Source organism: Bufo bufo, chromosome 8, assembly GCF_905171765.1.
Source record: "Bufo bufo chromosome 8, aBufBuf1.1, whole genome shotgun sequence".
Classification (NCBI taxonomy): Eukaryota; Metazoa; Chordata; class Amphibia; order Anura; family Bufonidae; genus Bufo; species Bufo bufo.
Window position 1 is genome coordinate 58154011 of NC_053396.1, and position 19131 is coordinate 58173141.

The 19131-nt window shown below is 42.6% G+C and overlaps 1 protein-coding gene across 1 annotated transcript in view; it reads left to right on the top strand.

The window, feature by feature from the left end:
• The window catches only part of KLF8 (Kruppel like factor 8), a 293082-nt gene that overhangs the window by 239294 nt on the left and 34657 nt on the right, over window positions 1-19131 (top strand). The window contains exon 5 of the mRNA XM_040404895.1: window positions 12705-12847. Coding sequence (XP_040260829.1) covers window positions 12705-12847 — 143 coding nt within the window. The remainder of the gene's footprint in view (window positions 1-12704; window positions 12848-19131) is intronic.

The following is a 19131-nucleotide window of genomic DNA, read 5'->3' on the forward strand; positions in this document are numbered from 1 at the left end:
AAAAAAAAATAAAAAGTTTGATGAACTCACTATGCCCATCAGCGAATACCTTAGGGTGTCTACTTTCCGAAATGGGGTCATTTGTGGGGTGTTTGTACTGTCTGGCCATTGTAGAACCTCAGGAAACATGACAGGTGCTCAGAAAGTCAGAGCTGCTTCAAAAAGCGGAAATTCACATTTTTGTACCATAGTTTGTAAACGCTATAACTTTTACCCAAACCATTTTTTTTTTTTACCCAAACATTTTTTTTTTATCAAAGACATGTAGAACAATAAATTCAGAGAAAAAATTATATATGGATGTCGTTTTTTTTGCAAAATTTTACAACTGAAAAATTTCATTTTTTTGCAAAAAAATCGTTAAATTTCGATTAATAACAAAAAAAGTTAAAATGTCAGCAGCAATGAAATACCACCAAATGAAAGCTCTATTAGTGAGAAGAAAAGGAGGTAAAATTCATTTGGGTGGTAAGTTGCATGACCGAGCAATAAACGGTTAAAGTAGTGTAGGTCAGAAGTGTAAAAAGTGGCCTGGTCATTAAGGGTGTTTAAGCTAGGGGGGCTGAGGTGGTTAAAATGCTGCTGAGGATGGAAGTTTCCTACCTGGAGAGAGACTTAAAGTAAACATATGCTTACAGTGAGTTTGTTGAAGTGTTTCGTCACTGCATGTGCTATCATTAGATGTAAAGAAGGACTCTTACTGAGTTGGAGAAATATCAGTGTTTGGTTTAGATACAATTGATTGTTTGAACATCTTGTTCTGTAGTTGTTAATAGGAAGGTTCTTCCTACCTATAGGATCATGTAGATAGGATGTAATGGAAGTCCACTCATTACAATATCCCACATTTCCTCCTCCCCTTTCAGGGCTCCAGATGGCGACCAAAATGGTCGCCAATGCGACTTAAAATTTACAAATGGCCACAAGACTTTTTAGTCTTGTCGCCATTTGCGACTAGACCCGCCGCCGCAGCTCTGCAGTTGAATACAGCGGCGGGCACAGGAGATGATAGTTCTCTGCTCCGCCGCCAATGTTCTTCTCAGCAGCGCAGTGGAGAAGGAGTCTCTCCCTCCCCCCTGTGCTGCCGCCAATAAGAAGAGAGACAGGAAGAGGAGGGGAGGGGCTGTGGCCACTGCGCCACCAATGAAGATAACTGACCTGTTAATACAAATACAGGAGGCGGGTGCCGGAATCAAATAGCCAGCACCCGACCTCTATGACAGGGAGCTGCGATCAGCGGCAGTTAACCCTTCAGGTGCGGTACCTGAGGGGTTAACTGCAGCGGATCACAGCTCCCTGTCATAGAGGTCGGGTGCCGGCTTTTTAATTCCGGCACACGCCTCCTGTATTTTTTTATTAACAGGTCAGTTATCTTCATTGGTGGCGCAGTGCGACCCCCCCAACACCCCAGTATAATAAACATTGGTGGCGCAGTGCACCCCCCCAGTATAATAAACATTGGTGGCGCAGTGCACCCCCCCCCCAGTATAATAAACATTGGTGGCGCAGTGCCAATGAGGGTTAAAAAAAAAAAAATAATTAACTCACCTCCTCCAATTGATCGCGTAGCTGCCGGTCTCCTGTTCTTTCTTCAGGACCTGTCAAAGGACCTGTGGTGATGTCACTGAGCTCACCGGCAGCTACGCGATCAATTGGAGGAGGCGAGTTAATTTTTTTATATTTTTTAACCCTCAATTGACCTTCTACTAAGCATTCTGTATTAAAGAATGCTATTATTTTCCCTTATAACCATGTTATAAGGGAAAATAACACAGTGATTAGACTTTCATCCTAGCAACCATGAGTGAAAATCGCACCGTATCCGCACTTGCTTGCGGATACTTGCGATTTTCACTCAGTCCCATTAACTTCTATGGGGCCTGCGTTGCGTGAAAAACGCACAACATAGAGCATGCTGCGAGTTTCACGCAACGCGCAACACTAATACATTCCTATGGGGGAAAATTCCGGATCCGGCATTCAGGCAAGTCTTCAGTTTTTTTCGCCGGTTTTATCTTTTGCCTGATCAGTCAAAATGACTGAACTGAAGACATCCTGATGCATCCTGAATGGATTACTCTCCATTCAGAATGCATGGGGATAAAACTGATCAGTTCTTTTCCGGTATAGAGCCCCTGTGACGGAACTCTATGCCGGAAAAGAAAAACGCTAGTGTGAAAGTACCCTAAAATATTAAAGGGTTTCTATCACTTCGTTTCACCTATTTAGCTTTCAGACACTAGTGATCCGCTAGTGTCTGCTTTATCTAACCATCCTAATATAAGAGCTTATTGTCCTGCCGTTTAGCTAAAAAAATAACTTATATAGATATGCAAATGAGCCTCTAGGTGCTATGGGGGCGTGATTAGCACCTAGAGGCTCCGTCTACCTTAACAAACTGCCGCCGCCCAGCGCGTCCCTCCAGCCCGCCCATCTCCTCCGGAATGCGATGCTCCTCGTATTCGGCGCATGCGCAGTGAATGTCTGACCGCTTCCCTGCTCAGACATCTCCACTGCGCCTGTTCTTCGGAGCACTATGACGTCATCGGCGCAGGCGCAGTGGAGATGTCTGAGCAGGGAAGCGATCAGACATTCACTGCGCATGCGCCGAATACGAGGAGCATCGCATTCCGGAGGAGATGGGCGGGCTGGAGGGACGCGCTGGGCGGCGGCAGTTTGTTAAGGTAGACGGAGCCTCTAGGTGCTAATCACGCCCCCATAGCACCTAGAGGCTCATTTGCATATCTATATAAGTTTTTTTTTAGCTAAACGGCAGGACAATAAGCTCTTATATTAGGGTGGTTAAATAGAGCAGACACTAGCGGATCGCTAGTGTCTGAAAGCTAAATAGGTGAAACGAAGTGATAGAAACCCTTTAAGTTTAAATCCCCCCTTTCCTAATTTTACATATAAAATATATAAACAATAAATAAATAAACATATTACATAGCGCTGCGTCCGAAAAGTCCAAACGATTAAATTATTAAAAAATATCTCCTATGCGGTTAGCGCCGTAACAGAAATAAATAAATAAAAAACATGCGATTCGCCATTTTTTAGTCACCTTGTCACCCCAAAAAATAGGATAGGACTGTTCTATTATGGGCCGAACGTTTCATAAAATAGAAAATGCACGCGGCTTTTTTTGGTGTTTTTATTTTATTTTTTTGCGTGGTATTGAGTATCGCAATACTTTTTTATGGTGACGAAAGCGAATCAAAATTTTGGTATCGAAACAACCCTACGCTCATCTGATCGGCGTACCGTTGTCACGATACCAAAATTTTGAATCGGTTTCGATTTGGCAACTAAAAATTTCATTTGGCTCCTTAATTTTTCAGTTCAGGAGCCAATGGCTACTAGGTATTTTTTTTAGTCTGGAGCACTGCCTTTACATCAGTTCTGCTTTGGTGTATAACAGTGCACTGGTCCTAATCAGATGTCCCAACACATAACATAACATATATAACATACAACATATAGCACAATACCAACATAAAACAGACAAAGGGCCCCTTTTGATATGACACTTTTCAGCATAAAAATATTCATTGGCGCTCCAAACCAATTTTTTATCCAGACGTTCTGTCAGGGTCTTCATTATTGCTACCAATAAAACATTCACCTAATCATACATTTGGGAGAAATTAAAAGTAATTAGCAAGAAGCCTCCAAGCGTTCCTGACGTCCGTTAAATACAGCTGCAAAATAAAACTCATCAAACAGTTATTTTGAGAATTAAAGAACCATATCTACCCAATATTACATTTAACAATTGGCTCATTTTTTACCACGTGGATTTTCTATTATCCAATTTATTTTATGTTTTTATTTTTAGGATATCCGATTACGATGTATAGTTATTAGGAGAGTACTCTTGACATTCTCAGTTATACCACACATCACACCCTACTTTCCATGCATCCTTCATTCACACAATAGAGCAATGGTAAATGTCACAGCATCTTCATCTCCTAGGAAAGAGAACAAACGTCTTAATTTATATCATTACATCAAATTCATAAACCTCACATTATACTAGATTAACCAGAGGTTATCACATACCTCAACCCACATCACTTACTTTCATCCATCTCATATTTTGACTCCCTGCTAGAGAACAAAGCCCTAAAGGTTTGCTCTTTTCTCTCTTTAGACTTTCTGTCTGTTAACCATTCTACAACCAGCAGCACCTCTCCCCACCTCCACTTTCATTTGGCATTTTTCCTCATTTCAATACCTTTTTGACTCATTCCCCAGCCTTCTTCTTACCTCTGTCTATGCCGGCCATACCCCATCCTCAAAGGAGAGGAGTGGGGTGCATCCAGACTACACAGAAGGCCATCTAGCTTCACCTAACTGACTCCATAGACACTCTCACTTACAATTGTAAACTGGGAAATCTACTATCAGGTCTTATACAGTCTTATATGCCAATCAACATACCCTTAACCCCTTAAGGACTTAGGGCATACCGGTACGCCCTATTTCCCGAGTCCTTAAGGACTCAGGGCGTACCGGTACGTCCTAAGTTTAAATCGCGATTGTGGCGCGGCGGGGGTTAATCGCAACAGGATGTCCGCTGAAACACTGATCTAACCTGTCAGATGAATGTTGTAAATAACAAAAAATAAAAACGGTGCCAAAACAGCTATTTCTTGTTACCTTGCCTCACAAAAAGTGTAATATAGAGCAACCAAAAATCATATGTACCCTAAACTAGCACCAACAAAACTGACACCCTATCCCGTAGTTTCTAAAATGGGGTCACTTTTTTGGAGTTTCTACTCTAGGGGTGCATCAGGGTGGCTTCAAATGGGACATTGTGTCAAAAAAACAGTCCAGCAAAATCTGCCTTCCAAAAACCGTATGGCATTCCTTTCCTTCTGCGCCCTGCCGTGTGCCCGTACAGCGGTTTACGACCACATATGGGGTGTTTCTGTAAACTACAGAATCAGGGCCATAAATATTGAGTTTTGTTTGGCTGTTAACCCTTGTTTTGTTACTGGGAAAAATTTATTAAAATGGAAAATTTGACAAAAAATTTAAATTCTGAAATTTCATCTCCATTTGCCAATAACACTTGTGGAACACCTAAAGGGTTAACGACGTTTGTAAAATCTGTTTTGAATACCTTGAGGGGTGTAGTTTCTTAGATGGGGTCACTTTTATGGAGTTTCTACTCTAGGGGTGCATCAGGGGGGCTTCAAATGGGACATGGTGTCAAAAAAAACAGTCCAGCAAAACCGTATGGCATTCCTTTCCTTCTGAGCCCTGCTGTGTGCCCGTACAGCGGTTTACGACCACATATGGGGTGTTTCTGTAAACTACAGAATCAGGGCCATAAATATTGAGTTTGGTTTGGCTGTTAACCCTTGCTTTGTAACTGGAAAAAAATTATTAAAATGGAAAATCTGCCAAAAAAGAGAAATTTTTAAATTGTATCTCTATTTTCCATTAATTCTTGTGGAACACCTAAAGAGTTAACGACGTTTGTAAAAGAAGTTTTGAATACCTTGAGGGGTGTAGTTTCTAGAATGGGGTCATTTTTGGGTGGCTTCTATTATGTAAGCCTCGCAAAGTGACTTCAGACCTGAACTGGTCCCTAAAAATTGGGTTTTTGAAAATTTCTGAAAAATTTTAAGATTTGCTTCTAAACTTCTAAGCCTTGTAACATCCCCAAAAAATTAAATATAATTCCCAAAATGATCCAAACATGAAGTAGACATATGGGGAATGTAAAGTAATAACTATTTTTGGAGGTATTACTATGTATTATAAAAGTAGAGAAATTGAAACTTGGAAATTTGCTATTTTTTTACAAATTTTTGGTAAATTTGGTATTTTTTTATAAATAAAAATGAATATTTTTTACTTCATTTTACCAGTGTCATGAAGTACAATATGTGACGAAAAAACTATGGCCTGGATAAGTCAAAGCGTTTTAAAGTTATCAGCACTTAAAGTGACACTGGTCAGATTTGCAAAAAATGGCCAAGTCCTTAAGGTGAAATAGGGCTGAGTCCTTAAGGGGTTAATCCTTTCAAAAGTTTTATTGTATGGCATGCAGTTCATGGAATTAGTTTGCTCTCTCCTACATCTACACTCATCAAACTTCCATAGTAGAGCGTATGCCGAGCTTAAAGAGGACCTTTCATTAAGATAAAAAATCTAAACTAAGTATACAGACATGGAGAGCAGCGCCCAGGGATCTCCCTGCACTTACTATTATCCCTGGGCGCCGCTCTGTTCTCCCGGTATAGGCTCCGGTATCTTTAGATTTTCGGCTCAACCGGGAGGAGCCTGCTTTTGTTCTCCTGGGCGTCTCCTTCTCCCAGACTGTAGCGCTGGCCAATCGCAGCGCTCAGCTCATAGCCTGAGGAGACGCCCAGGAGAACAAGAGCAGGCTCCTCCCAGTTGAGCCGAAAATCTGAAGATACCGGAGCCTATACCGGGAGAACGGAGCGGCGCCCAGGAATAATAGTAAGTGCAGGGAGATCCCTGGGCGCCACTCTCCATGTCAGCATACTTAGTTTAGATTTTTTTATTGTAATGAAAGGTCCTCTTTAACCTCACACTCACTTCATAATCCACATACAATGCCCTTTCTACGTACACTGCTGTGGTCTGCTGTTCCTTAACGCACACATTGTATAGCAAAATTCATCAAAAGGCCAGTTACAACTTAAATATTATATCCATTAAAGGGGTTATCTGAGTTTTTTTTTTGTTCTTTCTATGTTCGTAACTAAGCAAATGTAACAGCTTTCCAAATAACTCACTTTATCTCCAGTGGCTGGTTTCTCAGATTTCACTGAGGGTCACATGACCTGTGATGTCAGCTTCTCTCCCTGCTCTGATAAAGGTCGGTTACAAGCCTGTAAATGAGATGTCACTGTGCTGGCCATGCCCCCTTTACTGCCATCTGCTCTCTCTCTCCTAAGAATCTTAACCCCTTCAGCTGCACACACTGGGTATCTGCTGCAGCAATGACAATTCTGGGCACAGGATCTGACAGACTACAGAGAGCATTGCACAAAAAGGTAGGGGGATGATCCTGTGTGTATTAGCAGTGTCATTATACAGCTGGGACTTGTAGTTCTACACTTACAACATGCTGCAGAGTCTCCCAGCAGGCAGACATGTCACTCAGGGCAGCTCTTGTATTCACTCCCTTAGCAGTGTCATTATACAGCTGGGACTTGTAGTCCTACACATACAACATGCTGCAGAGTCTCCCAGCAGGCAGACAAGTCACTCAGGGCAGCACTTGTATTCACTCCCTTAGCAGAGCAGGGGGAGGGGCAGAGATTGTTTTTATTGCATGTAAACAAAGGGCCAGAAAAGAACCAGGGAAATTAGGAAATATATATATTTTTTTGCATAAAATTTGCTTAGCTTAGTTATATATTGCTGCCCATCAGATTTTCAGTGCTATATTATTTTTTTTCATAACTCGGACAACCCCTTTAACCTTCAGCTTCCTTTCCTTCTTCCTCCTCCTTCTCTGGTCACTTTGTTTATCTTCAGGCTCTAGCACAGGTCCATCCCCCTACCTTAATGCAAGGGGGTCAGGGAGGTCAATAGGAGACAGATGAGGGGTGGGAGGTAGCACATGGAGAGGGCTTCGATGCAGGGAGACCTGATTTATCTGGCTTTCTCCCCTCACACAGACTGTTTTTAAGTAGTTTAGTCAATTTTTATACGGTTGTCGGGGGTTCTTTAAGACAAACTAAACCAGAAACATTAACCATTATATTATCTCCTAACTCCCCCAAACCTGACAAATCCCCCTCTTCTGAAGAATAAGAGCTATCTTTCTTGTCTGTGTTTTTACTTCCCAATTCAACCTTGGATCTGATCTTAGAATCCTTTACAATTACTGGGGCATTCTTATATCCCTCAGCAGGTAGTGGGATATCTCCCATGTGTTCCACAGAGTCACTTTCAGTAGATATCTGTTTAGCTTGCACTAGCAGTTCACTATAGTTGGGGGTTTTATGATATGGGGGAGGGCAGATGGGGCTACAGTAGGTTTTTGTTCATCACCATCTGTAGATGGCATACATGAAGCCTCTTGCTGTTTCCTATGGGGGTTTTTTTTTCAATTTTTTTCAGTAACTGTATTTGTAGTTGCTGGTCTTTACCTGATGTGGTGGCTTCAATATATGTATGCAAATGATTCAAATGGACCTTAGAAAAGCTTCCTGCCTCTGGCCAGGAGACAGTATGCGAGAATGTCCTTTTGTGCCACTTCCCACATCACTTCTCTAACTCTGTTTTATAGTCAGGGTATTCCTGATACACAACTGTTAATGGAGATGTCATGGTCTGATCACAATCACAAATCGTAAAATATATTAGTAATAGATATCCCTAATGGAGGAGTAACTCAAGGTCACAAACACTCCAGTAGAACGATGTGCAATGCTCTGCTAGGTACCAATCCTAGTAATACAGCACCAGTAAGTACAATAGTTAGTTTACGTCACCTAACTTGCCTTGCTCAGGGTAAAGTCTACTGACAACCCTCACTACACAGCAAGTGTCCCCTTACCTTAATGCAAGCTGAGGGAACAGCACAGTCATGGATTCTACTCCTCCACAGTACATACAGTAAAGTCCAAAACACCACACCAAAGGTGTGTCTGCTTACCAAAATGTGGAGGGTTCAGTCAGCCCAACCCTGTATGCAGGTGCACATCGCTATGGCGAAATACACATACATACGCAAAAACACAAATGCAATAGCACTCTGCAACCAGCACTCTGCCCTGCCTCTATGCTGGATGTTGAATGAGGCATTAGTGTACATTTTGGCCAAAGCGTAATAAGCCACTCACCACGTCAAGGTCGCCTCTATGAGTGGTCCCTAACACTAGTTCCTACCTGTTTATGGGCCATGATAGCCACACAAAGTCCAGGGAGCGCAGGTACAGCATGCACGCCAGGCACACTCTGCTTTTAACCCCGTCCGGTGCCGTGACAGCTTTCATCGGATCCAGGGATGCAAGTACCAACATGCATGCTGAGCCCACTATATACTTCTCCTGGAGCCAAATGGCTACTGGTAGGTGCTGTAAAAGTAGACTCAGTTTTATACTAACTTTAAAACCAGCCTCCAGGGCAGACTAACTGGTCAGATGTGCATGACTGCATGGAGATCGCCACGCCTCCAATATATACTACAAAGAAAAAATGTGGGGGGTTCAGTCAGCACAACCCTGTATGCAGGTGCACATCGCTATGGCGAAATACACATACATACGCAAAAACACAAATGCAATAGCACTCTGCAACCAGCACTCTGCCCTGCCTCTATGCTGGATGTTGAATGAGGCATTAGTGTACATTTTGGCCAAAGCGTAATAAGCCACTCACCACGTCAAGGTCGCCTCTATGAGTGGTCCCTAACACTAGTTCCTACCTGTTTATGGGCCATGATAGCCACACAAAGTCCAGGGAGCGCAGGTACAGCATGCACGCCAGGCACACTCTGCTTTTAACCCCGTCCGGTGCCGTGACAGCTTTCATCGGATCCAGGGATGCAAGTACCAACATGCATGCTGAGCCCACTATATACTTCTCCTGGAGCCAAATGGCTACTGGTAGGTGCTGTAAAAGTAGACTCAGTTTTATACTAACTTTAAAACCAGCCTCCAGGGCAGACTAACTGGTCCGATGTGCATGACTGCATGGAGATCGCCACGCCTCCAATATATACTACAAAGAAAAAATGTGGGGGGTTCAGTCAGCACAACCCTGTATGCAGGTGCACATCGCTATGGCGAAATACACATACATACGCAAAAACACAAATGCAATAGCACTCTGCAACCAGCACTCTGCCCTGCCTCTATGCTGGATGTTGAATGAGGCATTAGTGTACATTTTGGCCAAAGCGTAATAAGCCACTCACCACGTCAAGGTCGCCTCTATGAGTGGTCCCTAACACTAGTTCCTACCTGTTTATGGGCCATGATAGCCACACAAAGTCCAGGGAGCGCAGGTACAGCATGCACGCCAGGCACACTCTGCTTTTAACCCCGTCCGGTGCCGTGACAGCTTTCATCGGATCCAGGGATGCAAGTACCAACATGCATGCTGAGCCCACTATATACTTCTCCTGGAGCCAAATGGCTACTGGTAGGTGCTGTAAAAGTAGACTCAGTTTTATACTAACTTTAAAACCAGCCTCCAGGGCAGACTAACTGGTCCGATGTGCATGACTGCATGGAGATCGCCACGCCTCCAATATATACTACAAAGAAAAAATGTGGGGGGTTCAGTCAGCACAACCCTGTATGCAGGTGCACATCGCTATGGCGAAATACACATACATACGCAAAAACACAAATGCAATAGCACTCTGCAACCAGCACTCTGCCCTGCCTCTATGCTGGATGTTGAATGAGGCATTGGTGTACATTTTGGCCAAAGCGTAATAAGCCACTCACCACGTCAAGGTCGCCTCTATGAGTGGTCCCTAACACTAGTTCCTACCTGTTTTTGGGCCATGATAGGACCTTAGGAAAGCTTCCTGCCTCTGGCCAGGAGACAGTATGCGAGAATGTCCTTTTGTGCCACTTCCCACACCACTTCTCTAACTCTGTTTTATAGTCAGGATATTCCTGACACACAACTGTTAATGGAGATGTCATGGTCTGATCACAATCACAAATCGTAAAATATATTAGTAATAGATATCCCTAATGGAGGAGTAACTCAAGGTCACAAGCACTCCAGTAGAACGATGTGCAATGCTCTGCTAGGTACCAATCCTAGTAATACGGCACCAGTAAGTACAATAGTTAGTTTACGTCACCTAACTTGCCTTGCTCAGGGTAAAGTCTACTGACACCCCTCACTACACAGCAAGTGTCCCCTTACCTTAATGCAAGCTGAGGGAACAACACAGTCATGGATTCTACTCCTCCACAGTGCATACAGTAAAGTCCAAAACACCACACCAAAGGTGTGTCTGCTTACCAAAATGTGGAGTTTCAATCACTCAGCGTATACAACAAATGGTTAGTACAGACAGTTAACACAAAAATCACAACACAATTACAATGACCTATACAAAAGAATATATCACCCAAGGGATTTAAGCACTTTGTGGGTCTTTTGCATCGGTTTAAATAACCAATGAGCCGTGCCACTAACCGTAACTGACCCCTTCCTACTTTGGCTCGAATCCGAGTGTTGGTCCGTAACCAATAGGGTATTGCTTTCTTTCATACAGGTCTTTTCCACTGGTTTATGTAACCAATGAGCTGTGCCTCTAACCGTAACTTACCTCTTCCTACTTTGGTCCGAAACCGAGGTTTTGGTCCGTAACCAATACTTTCTCTCACACAGGTTTTAGAACCAGCGCTGGACAGTAGTAGTACTCCCTATCTGTTACCCGTATCTTCTTTCTTTAGGGATTTAGAACCAAATCCAATCGAAATTGGACCAAAAATTTATTCAGTCAATTAATCATTAATTGATTAATTAAAAATATATCTAATCCAATTTTAGATTTGGACAGCAGTGACGCGAACCTGACTGTTACCCTTTATACTAATTATTTAAAAAAAATTGTGTGTGTGTGTCTTCTCCTGAACTAACCCCCCTACTTACTGGACTATGGTGGGCACTGGAAAAAACAGTGCGGACAGACTTTAGCAAAGCAAGGTGTCTGCTTACCTGTAATTTGCACAGGCCTGCATTGCTGAGATTTTCCTAATGGTCACACTGCCAGCATGTAGGGTTTGAGTATCTGGGATCTCGTCGGGGTCACCAAGAAATGTTGTGGAATACCAAGGTTTATTGCGGCTAGCCGGGTGCATCAACAGCTTCAATCGCACAAAGGAAAATGCTCAAAGGGGGCCCACACTCATCTTATGCACATAACCATCCTAAACTTTACATACTTGTCCTATGTTCATTGGATAGGTTAAATTCTCTCTACAACCCCCATTGGACATCTCCATACATGGATAATTCATGTTCTTCTTGGCCAACATCTGTTATTCATTACCCATGCTTGCTTCATCTAATCTATAGCCCCTCACCCAAGTAATTACTACCCCTCACCTTAGGAATGTGTACACACACATAAGATTTGGGAATGTAGTGTCTGGTATAATCAGGCGACATTATACTAATATATTTTTCATTTTCTCCTTCAGTACCAAATGTCCTACTAGGGGTCTTTTATGTAGGTTACAGAATCTAAGAACAAGAATTTATCATACAAACATTTTTGTAGCCCTGACCACAACATCTGAGATGTGTACATTTTAGTATTAAAAGATTATTTCAAATCCCAGAGAGACAGGAGAGTCTGGGAATACTAATTAATAATAATCTTTGACACACTCAGAACAGGAACAAATCTTGATAGGTTCCGTGAAAATTGTCCTGGCTACCAGGGATGCAAAATATAAAAAAAAAACTTGTGGGATGTCCCCTTTAGGAATGCTAAAATATACGGTGTATAGAAAGCCCTTGGTGGTGGTGTAGAGGAGAAGACCCACTCCAGTTTGGGTTGGAACAAGCACTCAAAGCTTGTAAAAGTGTTGGTTATCCACTAGCCATAAAGTGATAAGAGCCTAGGCTGTCATCTCTGTTTTGTTCTTCATGTGAATGCATCTATTTTTTTATTTTGTTTTCTTCTATATTGGTTCCTGATTTTAAAATTGCTCCTTTTCAACCAGTTCCCGCCTCATACGGATGCAAAACAGTGGTACAGGTTCTCCAGGTGTAAGAAAAAGGAGAGTTCATCAATGTGATTTTGAAGGATGCAATAAAGTGTATACCAAGAGTTCACATCTAAAAGCCCACAGACGGATACACACAGGTACCTTTTCAAAAAGTAAACAATATTCTGAACGTTTGCATGTCCAATATAAAATTTGTACTTGGAATACCTTCGATCATTTTTAACATACACATTGTTTAGCATAACAGGTGAATTTCTTCTGGGTTCATGGAAAATTCAATTAACCGCTTGCCTGTCACCGCATGACTGTGACATTTAGCTGTTAAATGTAACCTGATGTATAAAAACATCAGTTTATATTACAATTTGCAGGCACCTAGTGCTGCAGATTGCTGTTACTATACAGTTTCCGTTACATTGAAGACCCTGGGGACTAATCTAAGTAGTTCCCAGGCCTATGATCACTGTGACAGCCTGTCATAATGATAGACTGTAAAAAAATAAGACTAAAATCCTCTCTCTGCTAAGATAGTTTTTGTTCTTGGTGAGAGAGACACCCTGCTGGCTGCAAAGTTACTTTATGACAGAGCAGAAACAGTGTTCCTGATGTAATAGTTATTTAAAGGAAATGTGTCATCAGAAAATGACTTGTTTAAATCACTGTAATTGTTTAAATCACGTTTTATGTTTAACATATTTTTTAAGTATTTTTGATTAAAATTTTCCATGTCACTGCATATATTTAAACAAAAATCATAAATTCCTACAGTTTTCACACTGACCACTAAGCCTAATAACAGGCACCACTTCTTGGTCTGTACAGATCACTTTTCTGCAGTTATATATTATTCTAAACCTTTCTGTAATAATAAGGAGATATCACCTCTGTGTATAGATAAGACAGGATCCACCATACACAGTAGGCCATTGTTGAGCTTATTTATTCTTTCATTGTACATCTGCACAGGTCACAGAACGTGCCTAGAGAACACTCCCATATAAGGCTACTTTCACACCTGCGTTTAGGTGCGGATCCGTCTGGTATATGCACAGACAGATCTGCACCTATAATGCAAAAGCTGTTATCTGTTCAGAACGGATCCATTTGCATTACTCTGTAAAAAAAAAATCTAAGTCTAACTGTAAGTCAAACGGATCCGTCCTGACTTACATTGAAAGTCAATGGGGGACGGATCCGTTTTCAATTGCACCATATTGTGTCAGTGAAAACGGATTCGTCCCTATTGACTTACATTGTAAGTCAGGATGGATCCGTTTGGCTCCGCATCCAGAGCGGAATGGAGGCGGAACGGAGCCAAACTGATGCATTCTGAATGGATCCTTATCCATTCAGAATGCATTGGGGCTAAACTGATCCGTTTTGGGCAGCTTGTGAGAGCCCTGAAACTGATCTCACAGGCGGACCCAGAAACGCCAGTGAGAAAGTAGCCTAAGTTAGGTCCCTTTCTGTCCATTGTGTCTATGCCCCATGTGGTCTACCGTAAAGCAACTTTTTTTAATGCTTTGTAAATGCTGTTAAGAACAGCTCAAGCAAGATGGCAGCCTGCATAATAATGTTCAGGAAAAGGAATAAAGAAAAATATGTAATCTGAAAATAGAATCAGATTAGAAAAAAAAGAGATTTGTTACTATCTGGTTTTAACTGGCAGATAACCTTTTTGGTGACACATTTCCTTTAACCCCCTTCCTGCCCTGACACACTGTGCTTAAAATAAACACACACACGTTCACTCCCCCCTTTTTTTCTTTATTAATTTTTTTTGCTACAGTTGGTTTTAGCAATAGAGGACTTTGTGTGTGTGAAATATACGGACGCACACTTTTTTTCATTTAAAAAATATAAATATACAAATAGTTATTCGTTTTGGCTATAGTTAGTTTAAGATCTTTGTGTGCACCATCAGTGTCGGACTGGGGTACCTAGGGCCCACCAGTAAAATTTATTTTGGGGGCCCACCATACGGATACATTCAAATATAATAAATAATTTAACAAGTTTTTTAAATGAACATAGGCTGGTTGAGGTGCTGTACATTGAATATATGTATGTAGTGCAGTAAATCTAATGTGTTATGTTCCACTTGTGCAGGGGGTGGGAGACTAGGACCCACCTTGCTCAGGGGCCCATCGGGGGATACCCCTGTGGACCAGTCCGAGCCTGTGCACCATATATACACATACATAGTATAAAGAGAAAAACCGATCGGCACTATTTACATGTTATGAGTGATACATGTTATCACTCCAGGATGAGTTTCACACAGATATAGGTATTTCATAAAAAATAAAACCTATATAAGCTAGGGTTGGGCGATATCAAAAATATTCACATGATAATGATGACGATTATATATATTGCGATAAATGCCCATTTAGGGGGGAAAAAACCCCCACTTAAAACATGTACCCGTGTTTCCTTGTTGCCCCCATACATTATAATGTCTCCTTCATGCCCCCATGCAGTAATATCTCTTAGTTGCCCACCAAGAACGGAGTCACCGTTCCTCCCCCAATCTGATGCTCCATTAATTCTCTATGGGAGTGCTGGAGATGGCAGCGATCAACCATCTTCACTGCTCCCATAGAAAATGGGACATACTAGCGGAAAACTCTGATTAGTGGATTTTTCAGAGTGTGCCCATTATAAAGATGCTTTACAGTCAAATAAAACATTGGGGGTCATTTACTAAAGACTAGCTCTTCCCATATGGGTCTTGTCCCTACACACTACAGCCATATTACCGCAGCCCCCAGCGCGCATTGACTGTCTCAGCCCCGGCCTCTTTGTGCAGCAGCCCCCAGAGTGCAGCGACTGTTCTCAGCCCCGGCCTCTCTGCTCAGCAGCCCCCAGAGTGCGCCGGTCTCCTGGCTCTGGGGGTTTACAGCCACTAGATGCCATTTCTTTGTAACCTAAAGGACTTATACCCTGTGACTATGGTTGTCACAATACCAAAATTTTGATTTAATTTCGGTCCCATAAAAAAGTTATGCAATACTCGATATCCCACAAAAGAAAATTTAAACGCAAAAAAAAGTGCGCATTCCGCAATTTATGGAACATGCGGCCAATAATAAAGCAGCCCTATCCTATTTTTTTTAGGGGAGAAGAAGACTAAAAAAAATGGAGAATCGTGTTTTTTTTTGTTTTTTTTTCAACGTTCACCACATAGGAGATATTTTTCAATTCTTTAATAGTTTGGACTTATTCAGATGTGGCGATTCCTATTTTTATTTTTATTTATATATATTTTTTAGGTAAATTGGGAAAGGGTGATTTAAAATTTTAATGTTTTGGTGTTTTGTTTTTAACTTTTTATTTAATAACTACTAGCCCCCTTTATGGGGCTAGAAACTAGGATCTTTTCATCCCTTGTCCTATGCACCCTAATAGAGATCTATTGGGGTGAATAGGATCTCACATACTGGGCTTTGTGCACACAGCAGCAGGGAGATTACCATGGCAGCCATGGATGGCTTCAGTAGCGTCCTGGCTGCCATGGTAACCGATAAGAGCCCCAAGATTTCACTGCTGGGGCTCCGATCAGAAGCTACCACTGCACCACCAATGAAGAGGGGAGGGGACCCTGTGGCCACTGCCACCAATGATTATAATACTGGAGGGGTTGGACGCACTGCGCCACCAATGATTATAATTTGTAATACTGGGGTATGGGGGGGGGGCGCACTACGCCACCAATGAATGTGATTAACCATATAATACAAATATAGACTGCGGGTGCCGGCCATATCACACAGCCGGTACTTCTCATTGGTGGCACAGCGGCCACAGCCCCTCCCCTCCTCCTCACTATTACCTTCTCATTGGTATTTTTATTGGAATTGCGGCTTCAGCGTAACGTTTCGGCCTATTGGCCTTCTTCAGACTAATGCCGCTGGTGATGTTGAGGAGAAATTGGCGCTCTGTGACAGCATAATGCGGAGGTACCGCTGGTGAGAGCGCCGCTCTCACCAGCGGTACCTCCGCATTATGCTGTCACAGAGCGCCAATTTCTCCTCAACATCACCAGCGGCATTAGTCTGAAGAAGGCCAATAGGCCGAAACGTTACGCTGAAGCCGCAATTCCAATAAAAATAACACTTAATTGCAAATTAAGCTGGAGTTTTCTTTATTTATGCTCAATTGGGGCGGGAACCCTACTCCATGCTACAACAGAGTGCGACAAGGTTACAACCAAGATTGACCTTCTCATTGGTGGCGCAGCAGCAGCCAAATCACAGTGGGGAGGGACTCTCTCCTTCTCCACTGTGCCGGCTGTAATGTGCGCTGGACGTTTTAGAGGCATTCAGCATTGTGACGTGCGACTGCCCCTATGACGTCACTAAAATACTGCGGCAATTAAGAAACGGCGATAATATAAGCACACACACACCTATTTTTACATATATTTAAACACATCGTTATTTGAATATGGTTTTTAGTCATTTGTATGAAATAAAATGGCACGCATACATTTCAGTGCTGAAGAGGCGTATGCCTTTCTTTGTTTCTCCGGTGAGGAAGAGTCAGGTTCTGAGAATGAACCTATTTACGGCAGCAACACATTAACTGAAAGCTTTAGTGACTCTGGTTGTGATGCCCATATACCAAAAAGATTCCAGAGAAGGCAGCAGAGTTTAGTTGACAGTAATAAGGAACATATGGCGAGTAGCAGCAGAGTTATGCCAAAGCAATCTACAAGTGTTGAAACACAAGGAGCAAGTTGCAGCAGTGGTGAACCTGTGCATAGAACCACCGGTGCTGAGTTGCATAGCATCAAACACAATGTGCCCCATCTGACATATTAAATCTAGCATGATCCCTTTCAAATAACATGCCAAACTTTTCACCATTTATGTCACAGGGTGGCATTAACATGCAAACTTAGGGCTCTTTCACACTTGCGTTGTTGGGATCCGGCGTGCACTTCCGTTGCCGGAGGTGCCCGCCGGATCCGGAAAAACGCAAGTGTAACTGAAAGCATTTGAAGACGGAACCGTCTTCCAAATGCTTTCAGTGTTACTATGGCACCCAGGACGCTATTAAAGTCCTGGTTGCCATAGTAGGAGCGGGGAGCGGGGGAGCGGTATACTTACAGTCCGTGCGGCTCCCGGGGCGCTCCAGAATGACGTCAGAGCGCCCCATGCGCATGGATGACGTGATCCATGCGATCACATGATCCATGCGCTTGGGGCGCCCTGACGTCACTCTGGAGCGCCCGGGGAGCCGCACGGACGGTAAGTATACTGCTCCCCCGCTCCCCACTACACTTTACCATGGCTGCCAGGACTTTAGCGTCTTGGCAGCCATGGTAACCATTCAGAAAAAGCTAAATGTCGGCTCCGGCAATGCGCCGAAACGACGTTTAGCTTAAGGCCGGATCCGGATCAATGCTTTCCAATGGGCATTAATTCCGGATCCGGCCTTGCGGCAAGTGTTCCGGATTTTTGGCCGGAGCAAAAAGCGCAGCATGCTGCGGTATTTTCTCCGGCCAAAAAACGTTCCGTTCCGGAACTGAAGACATCCTGATGCATCCTGAACGGATTTCTCTCCATTCAGAATGCATTAGGATAATCCTGATCAGGATTCTTCCGGCATAGAGCCCCGACGACGGAACTCTATGCCGGAAGACAAGAACGCAGGTGTGAAAGAGCCCTAATCCGATTTTCTGTCCGTTTTTTGTGGATCCGTTGTTCCTGAAAATGTTTCCGTATGTCATCCGTATGTCATCCGTTTTTTGCGGATCCGCAAAAAACGGAAACATGTATAAATTTCAATAAGCAAATAAAGTTGTTTGGATTTCTTGAAAAAAAAATAAAAAATTAAAATGTAATTTCCAGGAACGGATTCCGTATAAAACGGATGACATACGGAATGACATCCGTATGTCTTCCGTTTTTTGCGGATCCATTGACTTTGTATTGTACCAGGATCCGATTTTTCAGGAAAAGAATAGGACATGTTTTATATTTAAACGGACATGCGGAACTGAACAACGGAAACGTTGAATGGGTCCAGATCTGGTCCTGATCTGTTCCAGAAAAAACGGAACAGATCAGGAAAGAAAAAACGGACGTGTGAATGGACCCTTATTTAAGGTGGAAAAAGTTCTGAAATGATTTATCTTTGTCTCATATTTTTGCATCACAGAAACCTGACATTTTGACAGGGGTGTGTAGACTTTTTATATCCACTGTAGTTAGGCCTATTATTATTATTATATTAATGCATCCTTTTATTATGGATTAAATGCAAGGGGAAAAATGACGAGAAAAAAAAACATATAAGTCTCTCTTGGGACTTGAACGTAGGATCTCTACATGCAAGGCAGAGCACTTATCACTAAGCTGCGGCAGTGGACTTGCAGATGCTACACAAATGCATGTTCCACCATTTTTACAGG